Source organism: Pecten maximus, chromosome 2 (assembly GCF_902652985.1).
Source record: "Pecten maximus chromosome 2, xPecMax1.1, whole genome shotgun sequence".
NCBI lineage: Eukaryota > Metazoa > Mollusca > Bivalvia > Pectinida > Pectinidae > Pecten > Pecten maximus.
This window is the reverse complement of record NC_047016.1, coordinates 43,523,882-43,540,516: the sequence shown is the minus strand read 5'-3', so window position 1 is coordinate 43,540,516 and position 16,635 is coordinate 43,523,882. Positions and strand designations below refer to the sequence as shown.

The 16,635-nt window shown below is 34.7% G+C and overlaps 1 protein-coding gene across 1 annotated transcript in view; it reads left to right on the top strand.

Moving 5' to 3' along the window:
- The window catches only part of LOC117322177 (carbohydrate sulfotransferase 15-like), a 45,652-nt gene extending 35,501 nt beyond the window's left edge, over positions 1–10,151 (top strand). The window contains exons 3-8 of the mRNA XM_033876952.1: positions 3,141–3,369; positions 4,195–4,380; positions 5,719–5,878; positions 7,064–7,223; positions 8,045–8,192; positions 8,794–10,151. Of these exons, the coding sequence (XP_033732843.1) occupies positions 3,141–3,369; positions 4,195–4,380; positions 5,719–5,878; positions 7,064–7,223; positions 8,045–8,192; positions 8,794–8,996 (1,086 nt within the window). The 3' untranslated portion in view covers positions 8,997–10,151. The remainder of the gene's footprint in view (positions 1–3,140; positions 3,370–4,194; positions 4,381–5,718; positions 5,879–7,063; positions 7,224–8,044; positions 8,193–8,793) is intronic.
- Positions 10,152–16,635: the final 6,484 nt, after the last annotated feature.

Below are 16,635 nucleotides of genomic sequence, written 5' to 3'. Positions count from 1 at the left end.
TGTCCCCTAGTACACGTAACAGTGATATATAACAATAATGATTGTCACTGTCCCCTAGTACACGTAACAGTGATATATAACAATAATGATTGTCACTGTCCCCTAGTACACGAACAGAGTGATATATAACAATAATGATTGTCACTGTCCCCTAGTACACGTAACAGTGATATATAACAATAATGATTGTCACTGTCCCCTAGTACACGACAGAGTGATATATAACAATAATGATTGTCACTGTCCCCTAGTACACGACAGAGTGATATATAACAATAATGATTGTCACTGTCCCCTAGTACACGTAACAGTGATATATAACAATAATGATTGTCACTGTCCCCTAGTACACGACAGAGTGATATATAACAATAATGATTGTCACTGTCCCCTAGTACACGTAACAGTGATATATAACAATAATGATTGTCACTGTCCCCTAGTACACGACAGAGTGATATATAACAATAATGATTGTCACTGTCCCCTAGTACACGTAACAGTGATATATAACAATAATGATTGTCACTGTCCCCTAGTACACGACAGAGTGATATATAACAATAATGATTGTCACTGTCCCCTAGTACACGTAACAGTGATATATAACAATAATGATTGTCACTGTCCCCTAGTACACGACAGAGTGATATATAACAATAATGATTGTCACTGTCCCCTAGTACACGTAACAGTGATATATAACAATAATGATTGTCACTGTCCCCTAGTACACGTAACAGTGATATATAACAATAATGATTGTCACTGTCCCCTAGTACACGTAACAGTGATATATAACAATAATGATTGTCACTGTCCCCTAGTACACGTAACAGTGATATATAACAATAATGATTGTCACTGTCCCCTAGTACACGACAGAGTGATATATAACAATAATGATTGTCACTGTCCCCTAGTACACATAACAGTGATATATAACAATAATGATTGTCACTGTCCCCTAGTACACGACAGAGTGATATATAACAATAATGATTGTAACTGTCCCCTAGTACACGACAGAGTGATATATAACAATAATGATTGTCACTGTCCCCTAGTACACGTAACAGTGATATATAACAATAATGATTGTCACTGTCCCCTAGTACACGTAACAGTGATATATAACAATAATGATTGTCAATGTCCCCTAGTACACGACAGAGTGATATTTAACAATAATGATTGTCACTGTCCCCTAGTACACGGCAGAGTGATATATAACAATAATGATTGCCACTGTACCCTAGTACACGTAACAGTGATATATAACAATAATGATTGTCACGAAAGAGTGATATATAACAATAACGATTGTCACTGCCCCATAGTACACCACAGATGAATGTATTACGGTATTGTTATAAAAAATGTATAACGATATCATCTGATGATCGAAAGTAGGAGATGAACAATATCTTTGTACTACAAGGCTCTCACATTTCGTGAGTAGACCAATAGATCTGTTAAAATAGCGTTGGAGTTGTCAATAAACCCCATATCTTGTCGTGCGACCGAATCCGCCATGTCACGAAGGTGATGTGGGGCTAAGGAAGTATGATGCCTGAAAGTCTGTTTTAATCATCTCTTAAAGCTTAGCCAGATAATCACACGCAAGCGGCTAATCCCGACAGAAGTTTCCACTGCCTGAAGTATAATGCATAGATACATATTTTATGACATGGATCTTTTCATTGACAAGGAATATTGAAATCAAAATTTCTCAAGTAAAATGAAATAAAATTATCATATTTCAATAAATAAAAAGTCAATTAGTTTTTAGCATGCAATTTTTATTATTCTTTGGCTCTTTCCACTGATACAATTGCTTAACAGTGTGGACATCCGTAATTAAGATTTCGCAAATAAAACAAGAATAAAACATAATAAATCACAATTATTATGACGCAACGTATTTCTAAATTGAAAAGTTAACCATTTAAAGCTTTTCAAATAGGAATAAAGTGGGTGCAGTGAGGCCAGATGTCAGAAGTGTTGAAATCAAGAAGACTACTTAAAGAAATAAAAATGATCACACAATGTTAAGATATAGCAAGTACATGAACTGCATGGTTTAGTCAATTTAAGTAATCAAAATATGTCAACGACATGCAAATCAATTGAGGGCATTTCAAAATCAAATGAAGTTTTTGTTGACTTATATAACAACTCAACTACTACTCTTAATACAGCTATATATTTACATTTGGTGTGGCAATGCCCTTAAATATTACTAGTAAATCCCTACCAAAAGCAGCTTCATCTATGAGAGTATAACTGAAGTTGCCCTGAGGGCGTATGAATATCTCACTTGCAAAAAATGTAAACAAAGATGGCCGCCATACATTGTAAAGTCACATTGACATGAGATTCATTAATAGAACGTAAATATAAGCGATAAACTGCCTAGATGCGGCAGACCTACTGGTATAACTGCCACATGTGTCACAGACAAACAATCATGGTGCGCGTTAGCGCACCATTCAGTTTGTCTGTGACACATGTGGCAGTTATACCAGTAGGTCTGCCCCATCTAGGCAGTTTATTGCTTAAATAAATACTGGTACAATAGGATTTTAACCACAGAGTTTTAACAAGACTCTTTGCTTTTTCGTTTAAAGAATATGCGATAGTATCCAATTCCTCATCTTAGTACATACTATAATGATATAGATACATTACTGTATAGTATTGTCGTTTGGTATACAAACATGGATCTTATAAATGAGACACTGTAGAGTGCGACGCAGTCATTTAGGAAACATTAACCCCTGAACGAAAGTTACATCTATGGATTAAAAAGTATCTGTCTCTCGCAATGCATATCAACACCAATAAAGCACCTTAACACTCTCAATGTTCCGAAAAAGAACGCATTAATGTTTTGGACGACATTACAAAGCGAGGACCATCAGGTGATCGCTGTGTAGCATAAGTGCTCTCTGTGGAAAAAACGGTAGTACAATAGGGAAAACCTAACATAACTGTCGTTAGTAATAAAACGTACGATCATCTATATAAAAGTCCATCTTCGAATTATTTCTTACTCCCCCCTTACTTCGAATCTTAAATGACACTTTTTCTGAATTGTCTTCCATGGGCGTTTAAAGATTTAAATAAATCTATTTCAGACTCCCCCGAAATTCCTTAAGAGCTACCGAAATCCCTGTTGGAAGGAACGAAATAACGGCAGCGACGTGCTATCTCTAAAATGCTTGCCATATTTCCACATCATTGGAGCCGCTAAAGCTGGAACTACAGACCTTTTTGCTAGGGTCACAATGCACCCTAATATTGTGGAGATCGATGGATTTCTTCATAAAGAGACGTTTTACTGGAGCTGGGGTCGATATGGCAAATGTAGGTACTGGAGTTATTTCACAAGATATTCTCTTGATAAGCTAAATATATCATTGTTGAATTATATGAAATATGGCAAATATTGCATCAAATTGACTACTGTAAACCAACATATTTTCGCGTGTGATTAGTTTTCGCGTATTTCGCGGTAGATAAACAATCGCGCAAATTTGATTTCGCGAAATAGTATTAACAGTTAAAGCAGCAGGGCTTATTACAGTAAATCGCGAAATAAAGTCCTCGCGAAAAAAATTGTTAGGCATGAAGATGCCAAATTGAGTCGTAGCGAAAATAAGTTGGTTTGCAAGTATAATTGACTATTTTTTGTGAGATAGATAACAAACTAAACACGTGATAAAATACTGTTATCACTTGGATAATGACATCACCTAACTGCATCTCCACATAGTCGATAGTGACGCAATCTGACATGTGTTGGATTACCGTCACATGGTAGAGGTGGTAATCAACATGTCTGTTTTACATCTCTTAACCATTTTCTGTGTTCAACTTAAGAGAATTAGTTTTAATTTTAATTTGTGTATTTCTCAAAAATTGTGATTTTACGGAATTTACGAAATTTATGCTCGCAACGTATCATAGTATTTTACAGTAAGTATAAAATTACAGAACATTCATACAACTCGAGGGGAAAATAGAAAGCTCCTCAATAAAAGTCCCCCCCCCCCCCCCCCCCCCCCCCGGAATTTAATTTAAATAATCCTAGTAATGATTGAGTACGTTTATCTTCACCATTGAGCTATTAAATTTTGAATATCAATAGATGTATATAGATGTATATGTGTTATCATTATTTCGTTGTAGGTGAAACATTCGCACAATACTGCAAGAAGTTTCTAACATTTAACCAGTTTGTGTCCTTTTTTAAAAGTGACAAAATTTCACTCATAAGAAATGGAGAAATACCACATCACCAAAACGGTCAAATGAGTTCCTCTTCGGCAGATACAACGAAAAGAATTGGCCACAAATACCACCATATGATCACAGGTACAACATAAAGGACGAAGTAAAACAGCTCTTTTAGGCCGAGGTGCACTATTTCGATCGCAAGTGACAGGGTTGAGACCAAATCTTGTAATTTCTCTACCATTTTAGCCTATAGGTAGTGATGTTTTTCATTTACATTATGACAAAATTACAAAAAAATGTGTTAAATGGTGGATTAAGGGGAATATCTAATGCGGTGCTCCACTCTATATATGTTGGTTTGAAAAATGGCAAACTGGCGATTCAAGACACGCATCAGGAGCCAAAGTTGATTAGATATTCTAGTTGCTGCCGCGAAGGCAAAGGAGGGGATTAGGTAAAAATAGCATCATCATCTACGATTTAGAGTCGGCGTAGGCATGTAATACAAAAATTAAAGATGGGTTAAACGTAAAAAAAGTCACCATGAAATGACAGTAAATCTTCTGGGGATTTGATCAACAAACCCGTGATTTTCTGTTTATCATCCGGAGATGTAACTCGATCGGCGCATTGTTGGCTCATATTATATTCTAGATTATTATTTCTTATTTACTTATGAATGGTTGACGTAACTGAGCATTTTGATAGAAAATAAATGAAGTTAATCCAAAGGGAATTATGGTCTTTAAATTGATGGTGTTTTCTATTTATGAACAAAAACATAGAGAGGCCCGTGTTCATGTAATACTAATTATCGCTAAGCAGATTCAGAAATCTGAGTTGTAACTAGTGTTATCTTTGCGTTTTGTTAAAGAAGGAAGGAAAAAAAGAGTTCTGCTTTTTCGGGTTCGATTGTTAGCGATATAACAGTTCCTGACTTTGTGGGTTTGTGGGTGATGTGAAGGTTAATACAATTCGAGATAATTAGAGGCACTATTATATCCAAACGCTCATCATTACTCTAAGATATAGCTCGTAAATCGCGTAAAATGTAACACCATGCAATTAGCTTCTGCCGGTGTTAAAACGGAACGGAGAACGAACATTCAGGCAAACAATGATACAGATAAAAGGTTTTACTTGATTAACGGTTCTTCTAGTTAATTCTGCTTGATGGCTCGTTTAACGGTAATCTAAAGATTGCAATTCCAAATTCGTCGATAGTTCATTACTATGATGACTTTTTCTTTCTTTTTTAACCAAACTGAAAAGTGATCCTCGATATTCATGATATTGCTTTGCGGCCATCGCAAAGAGGGAAAGGGTCGTACTAATGAGATATACATTTCCCATGGTATGTTCTATATTGCTGATTTGCCCAGAAGTGTTGGCGAGATAAACGACAGCTATATCGGAATACTTGTATAGGGGTGTACTTGATTTGTCACACAATCATGACTTTGTTTGTATCCACAGGTCATGCTGATCCTATGGATCTCTGGGGAATGTATTACTGGAAAGATATTCCGCAGAACAACGCCTCACTATCGGAACCCGTATACACAACACCGCACCTCATACATCACACAAATCCCGGTCTTAAATTGATCGTGATTTTACGGGAACCAGCAGAAAGGTATTGCATATTGATCCCAAAGAAGTGTTTTCACAATGGGATACTTCTATACACTTTTCGGACATTTTTGGTTTACATTTTATCTACGAACGTAATAAAAATAATCGCGAGGGATATGGATGTTCAGGAGAATCGGCTCATGTTCTGAAAAGTGATGGCATTAAATGTGTCATCTGGCACCAATTCATGGTTTTGAATTCTCGATTAGCATATCCTTTTCTGCAATAAGTACATTTTAGGAGCTTTCTTTTGTTTGATTCTTTTATATATGGGTAAAATTTATTTGTTACCATCTTCAGTCTTTACACGCCGATATGACAATAATGGCAAACTTTGAGTAATGACTTCTAACACAGTTAAAAGGTCAGTTTGAAAAGTGGATATGTTTGATATTCATTGCACAGGTCAGATGCTGTTTCAAGAGTTAAATATACAGTATATGTAACAAAATACGTCGCGACGTCAATACTAGACTGCCTTAATAACGTTATTTTGTTTCCTTTAACATGTAACCAACATATGACGAATCCGAGTTATAAATATCTTCGACATTAATGCTGACTCTAGGAGAATTGTAAAATATTTTTTTAGTAAGAGGATTATGAAATACATATTACATGTACATCTTTTGTGTATATAAATTTCATTTTCTTTAGACATAAAAAAAAACGTTATAATGAGATGTGGTAGCTGATATTTCTCATCTTGACAACAGTGCTTTTTATGTTATATATAATATTATATTAAGTTTTCTATAATATCACTTTACGAGAATATAGAGTATAATCAAATGTTTACCTTAAAGAGATGCAATGATAACACGTCAAGTATCTTAAAAGACTTGTGATATATCCAATGATTCAGTAAGCTAAATAAATACCATGCCACATCCACAAAATGCCATTCATCCCTAAACTCATATCTATATAAAAAAATAGTTCATTCTCCTATATAAAAGAAAATCGAGTGATGTCACAATAGTATCCCAACATGTTACTATTACGATATTTTACATCATAGCCTATAACACGATAAAACATGCCAATTATGAAAAAAACGCTCACTTATACAATGGGATTGTGACAACAATATAATGTGTGATATTCGTCATGACCTGGTACATTACATTGCTGACTCCTTCACTAGCAAGCTTATAACGAAGTAATTCAATTGTTATCCTCACAGGACATACAGCCATTACATCTTCCGTCGTCTAGGTAATAGTGCTCGAGAGTTTCACCATCATGCCGTGGGCAATTTCACGATCCTTCTCACTTGTGTGGAAAAAGTTGGCAGCATGAGGGCATGCTTGTTTAATGAGTCTCTTTTGGAACAATTTAAAAATGTGAGTATTCGGATGTGCTTATATTTGTATCGATACATTTGATTTTTGTCCTCACAAAATCGAAATTCATTTATGTTTTGTCTCTTACATCATCAAATCAGTATATTACATATATCATTATGAAATATGTTTAAAGCTACAAAAATGTCCGTGTATATGAACTTACTAGAATATGTTTATCATATTGCGTTCATACCACCGTAAACGCAGCGAAACACTTTTCAGTCCCCCAGTTGAACGATACCGATAATGTAATATGCAATAATATATAACGTTAAACCGTCCTAAGATATTTTGATTCAGGATACTGGTGAAAAGCATTAAACATCAGAGGCGATATATGTTTGACTAAATGTTAGTTCCTACTGTAAACAAACTTATTTTCGTGATGACTTAATTTCGCATTTTCATGCCTAACGTCTTCGCGGCTATGTAATTTCGTGATTTACAGTCGTAAATGACTTACAGTGCATGTGATTGAATCTATTTCGCGGTGATTAATTTTCGAGAATTTTCATCTCCCGTGAATTATGCGAAAATGAATCGCATGCGAAAATAATTTGGTTTACAGTATTCGACGGATGTTGGTTATGATAGTCCAAATTGTTTCCTTTTCAAAGATATATAAATTATTGATATTAGACGTATTACTTTAGAGTACCTAGTTCCTGATGAATGAAATGTTGTTTCAGACGGAGGAAATTCAAATTTGAAAACCACATTAGATCGTACACCATCCCAAAACTATTGTTATGTAACATATTAGAATTAACACTAAAAATCCACAATATCGTTTTAATTAACATATTCATTTTCCACAGTTTCCTATCCATGGTAGTTTTTATTCCCTGCTATTGAAAGAATGGTTTTCCGTATTTCCGAGGGAGCAGTTCCTTGTTTTGCGCACCGAAGATTATTCCCGCAATATGACATTCTACCTACGAAAGATATTTAAGTTTTTAAAAGTTGGTGAGTATGCCGTGTACTAGAAGCAAATCAATATTGCCATTTCATCCACTTATATATAACTATTGTACATAAACAAGTTAACACCTACATAAAATGCAAATTATGCTTACAGAAATTATCAGTTTGTTATTTTCATTGCTGTAAAATCGATGACGAAACCGAATTAGTGAGAGAAAGGTAGTTTCATGGGAGTAAATAGACAGAAACAAATATTAATCAGATTATACTCTCGACTGCGTCATATTTTTTCTGTACAGCACTGTGTAATAGACAATGAGTATAAAATCAGGCCCGATACCACAATTAAGATAAGCTATGCTGTGTTATTTTTTAATGACTTTCTATAGAAAAGAACGATGAACGCTTTGAAAACACTCATATATTGAACAGGCTTTGGATCGTCCGAATGTTAACAAAACGAGATGTTCAGACACATAAAATGTACAAGGATTTTAACACTGATGATGTATATCTAAGTTAAGTATAAACTACTATTATTACATGTTTCAGATGATGTTCAGAAATTAAGAATGTACAAGGATTTTTACACTGTTGATGTATATCTAAGTTAAGAATAAACTACTTTTTATACATGTTTCAGATGATGTGAACGACAAAGATTTTAAAAAAATTTCGAATATTCCTGTAAGAAGAAAAACAAAGCATAAGAAAGCAGTAGGAGAAATGTTACTAGAGACACAGTTATTCCTGAACAAAATATTCCGACCATATTTAGAGGAGTTATCTGTCCTTCTTCACGACAAACGCTTTTTATGGAAGAAAAACAATATCATATCACCATAAGACTTGTATATGATTGCTGTTCATATTCCAGATGCAGATTTTATATCTTTTTAATTAAGAAGAAAAATATTCATTCCAATGTACATATCGTACTATTTATTTTATTTTAATATGCAAATATTTTCACGAGCAAGTAACACTTGTCAAATACATTAATTGTTTTATATGAATAAGTAATGCATGATATGTGATAGATAAAATTTGATTATGTTTCAATTAATGCATTTAATGATAACAAAAAACTTTCTTCTTACACGCCAGCATGTTGATTACGTAATGTTTCAATCGCTTGCCTTGTTGATGAAACTGGACGACTAGCTTTGTTGATAAGGATTTAGGTTATTGTGCCTGGGGCTATTTGTTCGGGGAAAACTTTATAGATTTATACAAGATGTTACAAGATGATGATGATGATGATGATGATGATGATGATGATGATGATGATGCTTCCTGAGTATCACACATACAACTATTGTGTCATAGTAACGAATAAATACAGTGCAAAGCTGTAAGCTAGAAGCTCTGGCAAAGTAATCGCATTATCTTACACCAAGAGAGACGAGACACGTATGTTTCAAAAACTATAATAATGTATTATATTTTACTGTTAACTTCAAATAAGTATCTAGTGGTTATTTTAGTGGATGGTAGATATATGATGATAGAAATGAGAAGTACTCGATAATATTACATGTAATTATTATCGAAAGTGCCATGTTTAAATGAATGATTATTTACACCAAGCAGGTTCTAGTTTACGAGAATTACTTATTTGAAACAGGCAATACTTAGTTCATAGAGTATACTTTCCTTCTCCCTTTTCCTTAATTCTTCTCAATCCTATTTGATTGAGAAATGGAGCTTAATAATTCTGTTTGTTTATTGTTTTTTGTTTACAGTGTGTTACATGAGACAATACGTATACGAATGCTAGTCTTCCGATTGACAAACATAAAAATTTGAATAAATATCTTTTTGGAAAGGTACACGATAATATAAAAATATATTGTAGTGTGTGTCACAAATACATACATAATTTACAATTGACAAGAACCAGCTGTTTCAAATAGCAAATCTCTAAATAGCATGTATAGTTTGATCGTTTTGTTAGATTTTTACTTCTATGTTAATTACTAATAAACGTCCATTATCAACTTTTTACGCTATGTTTTCTATTGTGATGGTTCATGGATATGGACATTTCAGCTTCATAGCTTCATAGCTCGCTTTTTTGGCTAAGCGGTTGAGTGTCGTGTCTCCATGTTTGTGTTCAGGTAAAAGCAACGTCGAACATGGTCAATTCTTAGATGTGTGACCGCTCTGTAACAAAGGTGAACGTTTGAATATCAAACTAATCATAAAGAGATCAGCGGCACTGTATTGGCCCAAGAATATTGATTTGTGTGTGTGTGTGTTTTTCTAAGTAATTGGAATTGTTTCGGTATTCAGGATGAATTAAAATGGTATAGATCTAATTCAAAAGTCTATTACTTATTATAAAAACAAATCACACCTTTACTTTGACAATTCACTATAAATGTTATAGATAGAGGTTACACAACGTATATGGTATTTCTTTCACACCAGTGAATTAATTTTCAAAAGTTACAAAACACAGGAGCTTTTGCGAGTGTTTTTGTAACTATTCAAAATAACTAATGGAAGCGAAAAAAAATTACCATATGCAACAATCACGATTTTGTGTGACCTGCTTCTACCACAATAGAAATGCTATGTTGAGGATAAATTGACCTGTTTTATGACGTGTTTTTTCTTACAATATCAGTGTGCTTGCAAGGATATTTTTTGCTTTTTTTTCCGTTATCATTACCAGAACTCGCGAAGTAGCCTTCAATCGTAAGCCAATCAAAACGCATTAATCATCGTAATTAAAAGATAGTCCCGGTCAAAGACAACCGTGTCAGCCAAACAAAACTCATTTAGAGTTTAGTCCACGTGTGGTATAAGTTGAATGCTATTCAATAATTTGTAATGATTATTTAATGTCTTGGGAGTTGAATAAAACCCGCGTATTGCGATAGAAACATTTTATAATTTAACTCCAAGTACTACATTGTAGATATTCTTACAAACCTACATACAGAAAACAGTTAATCATGACAAGATGTCTTCCACTTTCTGTCTGAATTAAAGACTAATTTAGATAATGTCGCCATATGGAGATGAATCCTAAGTAGACATCTATGGTAGTTTGTGCAAGAGAAGGATCCTTGATCGTTAATCAGATCAAAATCGAGCAGGGATTATTTTGACAGGGAAATTATAGCACATATGTTGACTATAGCATTTAACTTTAGCTTATATTTGCTAAACAGTAACCTTAGCAACGCAATATTTGCTCCCTGCTTGTTCCGTAGGTGTTCTTTTTTTATTGAAAATATCCAACAGAATATATCAGCATATTCAGGTGCTTCCAAGACCACTAACTTACAGTTCGGCACCTTTAACGTCAGCGCAGACACCAAAACATTAAGAGCACATTGAATCGAAGAATAAAATTGCATTCGGCAAACATGTACATGTGTACAGATACCAACAGTGCTACCTGTCTCTACAATATTAAAATTATAATTAGAAATAAAATTGACCTTTATGACTTTGGTCTCCAGGATATGTCTCATTCCTAAGTTTCAAACTAGGAGGAGATAATCTAGTATAAGGATTTAGTGGAGAAATTCTTAAAACCCCTTAGGGTTGGTGACTAGTCTATGTATTAGAATCTAGTGGAGCAATTCTTAAAAAATACACTTAAGGCTAGTGGCTAGGCTATATATTAGAATTTAGTGGATCAATTCTTAAAATATCACTTAAGGCTGGTGGCTTGTCTACATATTAGAATTAAGTGAAGCAATTCTTTGAAAAAAACACTTCAAGCTGGTGGCTAGTCTAAACATGCCCTGAAGACAAAACAACAATAACATCATGAACTACAGGTGAGGTGAATTACACACATATGGTAGTTCGCCTGCAGCCGAGCTCGCCATAACGACAGAGGCGGATGTTTAGAAAGTCCTCACGTGTACATTACTCACGATTAACAATACCGAGACACTTAACCAGGAAACCAGCATGACTATGATGTCGCCAAAATCGTATGTCTCTGACGGTAATACAAATATCCATTGGCGACCCCAAGAGAGATTCACCTTTAGAACAGCAGATGTTCCCAGGAAACCATTCCAAGCAATGTCGCTCTTCTAAATGTCAACCACATGACACTGAAGGATCCAGAGACATTTAGTTTTATCTCCGTATCTAGTGATTTTTTTCAATCTTATAATTAATGATGGCAATAATTATTTGTGACATGTTTTAATTCACGGTGAAACATATGCTACTAGTGCATTAGAAATGAAATATTATCCGATAAAATACTGGCCAATTAAAAACTATTGATAAAAATTACAGTGTATCATATTACTTTGAACATATCTAGAAGTTATTATCTATCTTAAAAACATGTTATTACATATTTACGATGATATATTTAGCCATAAAAACATATCCTATAGTGACGTTTGGATCATATAAAGGTATCTTACACTTATGACATATTATGAACTTATGATTGAGCTACACAATAATTACTAAATACTATTAAAATAAAAGGTATACTATTTAATTAGAATATAAGAAAAATCTCAGTAATATGCAAATCCACAATCTGATACCTAAGTTTTATTCAAAACCTTTAAAGCCTACGTGTCGTGTATGCATCATTTAGTCACATAGAAACTGGCGTTTCAGAACGCTCTCAAACCGCGCCAAAGAGATATTAAATAGATAAAATGTCGTCTCGTCGCATTTTTTAAACCGCCCAAAAGAGCCAACACGCCAAAGCACAAACACACAAACATGACATTTTAAACACCCTAATGCATAGAATGGCTTGTTGGCGCGATGAAAATGTGATGGTGTGTTCGCATGTTATCGCTTTGGCGTGTTGAAAAAAAAAGTGCTTAATCCTTTTGTCTTTATTTATCAATAAGATATATTTGGCGTGAGTTGGCGCTCTAGCGTCTTTTCTTGGTTTTCAAACGCGACAAGTCGACATTCTATCTATTAAATCTCACTTTGGCGTGGTTTGAGAACACGTTAAGACGCCAACAAGCAAACTCGTATGTGTGCTATTTTATTCTGTGAATTCCACTTTAGATACGTCTCCCTTTGGTTTGAAATCTGCCTTCTTAATTCATAGAAATTATTCAGTTTTTTATCCAAACCCTGTATATGGATAGAAGGAGGTATTTCTGTGGAGAGGCTTTGGTAAGACTTCAAAGTTGTTGGTGCATTGTGGTCCACAGTCTAATCTAATTTCATGTGTGATATTAATTTAGGCAATTACCTAATACTTGTCATTTTAGACACTATAATGAAAATCAGCAAACGCTATAAAAGCAGCACCACCTAACATGGTTTCTGTAAAAAAAATGTGTACTGTCTTTGTTTCATTCAATATATTTCTTATAAAAAGTTACCTTTCTAAATTACAAATAGTGTTTATAGTCATTTCTGATTTTATATTTCACAAAAATATGCGTTTTTAGAATAAAAGTACACAATTGAAATTACAAATGCAGCTTTTCTAAAAATAAATATGTGGATATAGTGCAATAGTCGTCTGGGTACTATCGATTTTGATTTTTTTTAACATTCATTAGAGCATAATACGGTCTTTACTAAAACATTTTTTGGTGATAAAGTGTCGGTGATATTGCATGGTTCTTAAAAGCAACGATCATACCTTCCAGAGAAAAAGTAATTGTGATAAAAAGAAACTAAACAATGTAAAGTTAATGAGTACATTTGTATTCGTATTTAAGATGGTCATGTCCCCGATAGTGTTGGTCCCGTCGGTCGGTAGCACAAACGACGCGAAAATCATAGAGAAAAGTCTGTCGTCCATAAATGGACTTAGCGAGGTATCAAATGAAGATGATTTTGTAATTGTGGGTCGTGAGTTTAGAGATATTCTTTCAAAACTAGACGAATCTTGGTACAACTATTTCAAGCCAACATTTTCAAAACTGCGAGAAAGCTAGCACAATACATAAAACGCGAATTCTGACTGATGCATTGTAAAAATATGGTTCTAGTGGAAATTTTTCATTCAATATTTAAATAATTTGATTTCTTTAAAACTGAATGTTCATTTAGTTATTTTCTCGACTACATTTCAACTCTACTAAATATTTTGACAGCTTGTATTAACTGGTTGAGAGAACCAATTTACTAGCCAACTCTATCAAAACTAGAAACAGATGCCAGAATTGTCAGTCGACTGAAAGATCTTAAAGCGAAAATTACCTTGCAAAACGAGTAAAAACCTTTATAGCAACGGACTTTAAAGTCACTGAAGATGAAAATCGCATTGTAGACTACACGGAACTGAATGGCGTAGTTGCTTTTAGTATTATATCAGCCCACAATATAATTGGTAACAATCGAATGATTGAACGTCATCTTTCTAAACTATTGTCATAAAATGAATGTTGAATTAAACGTTTGATGTATTTTTTTGCAGCATTTACCTCTATTTTGCATGACATTCAGTACTTTGATATGTAGCCTATCCATTTAATCACAATATAGATATTTTCACTAGATATTTATGATTATCCATAGATTATTTCTAATCTATATTGTGGCACTTGCACTCCGAGACAAAACTGAGAACGGCCCCTGGCATTTTAGGAAAAATGTGTTTGCCCTGATCGGTCCAATGACACTCAGTTGATTAAAAGAGAGAAACGTTTGAAGTACACAAGTGACTGTAAGTACAATTCATAATCTAATACTTTTTTCCCGAACAGAAAGTCTGATAGTGCTTAAGAAGGGGAATTGGTCGTCAACGTCTTTGTATAAAACTCTATGTGGTGACATGATGTTTTGGTACCTACATGTATACAAGACTTCTGTCTATCAGAATGTCTCAAGTCTGATGTCAGGGCCAGAGGAAACTCGGGGCTATCATGAGTTATAACAGCCGTTTTCATCTGTGTGTTATGACTATAACATGTCTTGTATACATACAGCTAGTAATACATGGTGTTCCTTATCGGTAACCCACGGTAGTCTCGTGGTGCAATCGAAGGTTGGTTACCGACGGTTCATGTTAACATGCTAGTGATAGTAATTACGTTTTCCAACGACTATCAGCACCTTCTAGCCGTGTGTTAGTCCACCAGGGCGTGTATTCGTCCGTCACGTACCTGGCTATAAAGAACACATTCAACAGTAATATATATCAATATATAGCCGTATATATATGTTGCTGAGACTTGTGCAAAAACTTTACGGTATAATAAAAGCGCATGACTAGATGAATGACCATGTGTCCATCAGCAATTAAAGCCAGCCGCACGTTTTCTTTTACTTCCCAAAGGGATCATTCTTCTTCGGTAATCTCGATATAAATGACATTTATTGAAAACATTTTTATATTAAGTAGCAAAAGAGTGCACAGCGTATACAGTAACTTCTCGAGATCCCCGCAGGTAAAGTGCACCATGGCATTGTCAGGTTGATGACGTTGCGGAGCGGTTTCTACATCCCAGTTATTACTAAATTTAGCCTAAGCAGAGGGATATGTCGGCAAGGAATGATATATGATATAATTTTTCTCTATTTACCGGCACTTTCGATCTCTTTCCATACCTCCGTATACTTAATTCAGAAAAGGCGCGGTGTTTTGTGTGTCACCGTTTGGTAATCAACAAAGCATGCCTGCCATAATTTGTCAAGTTGTATTGAAGTACAACATAAAGGAACAATAATGTGATATGTGGGTTGTTATTAACCAAACAAATTAAAAAGCCACAGTACTGCTAAAAATGAAAAGCGGTATGCAAAATTCATACATCTGGATGTGAAAGAGCCTCGTATTGATCGAATCGATTCTGGTTATATAGCCTTTCATTATCCAAGAATAATTTATAATCAATGTGTTATGTCTTAAAGTTTGATGTATACAAACGATATTCTAGTACATCCGGTTATAGAGTAGCTCAGGTAAGTGATGCACCACTCTAAAAGCGACTCCCACAGCTGCTAAGCACACGTTGTCATGTGTCAGTTGTCGCATTGCTACGAGTTGGCAGTTTTAGAATGCGGTGGGTGTAGGAATCGCCTTTGGTGATGATGGCTTCTTACCTAAAAGGGGAGTCTGGCTGAAATTTTGATTTAAATCACTTCACTACTCCTCATCAATGCCTTAATGGATTTAATCAAAATTTGGTCTGAAACATCATTTGATGTAATAATGCATGGATATATGGTTGGTTTGGACTCGCGGGACAGAGGGATGGGGACCCAAACCTAGCTGCATATCGCATTATGTTCAACCCTTTTTGGGCATCTGCACCCCAAGCAAGGTGATCGAGATGCTTGGTATATGATTTTGATCACCCCTATGAAGAGGGTTTTACTATCAAGTTTGGTAAGACTTCGTAGGAAGTTGATTGGAGCTGAAAATGCCCCATGTGACCCTTTTGGGGCCCAACCAAATTTCCCCGGGGATTCAGCCAATTGCCGATTATGAACTCTCCTCTCCACTTGCCAGAGAAAATTGCTCCTATGTCAAATTGAAATATGTAAAATGGTCTCTTAGAAGTATATT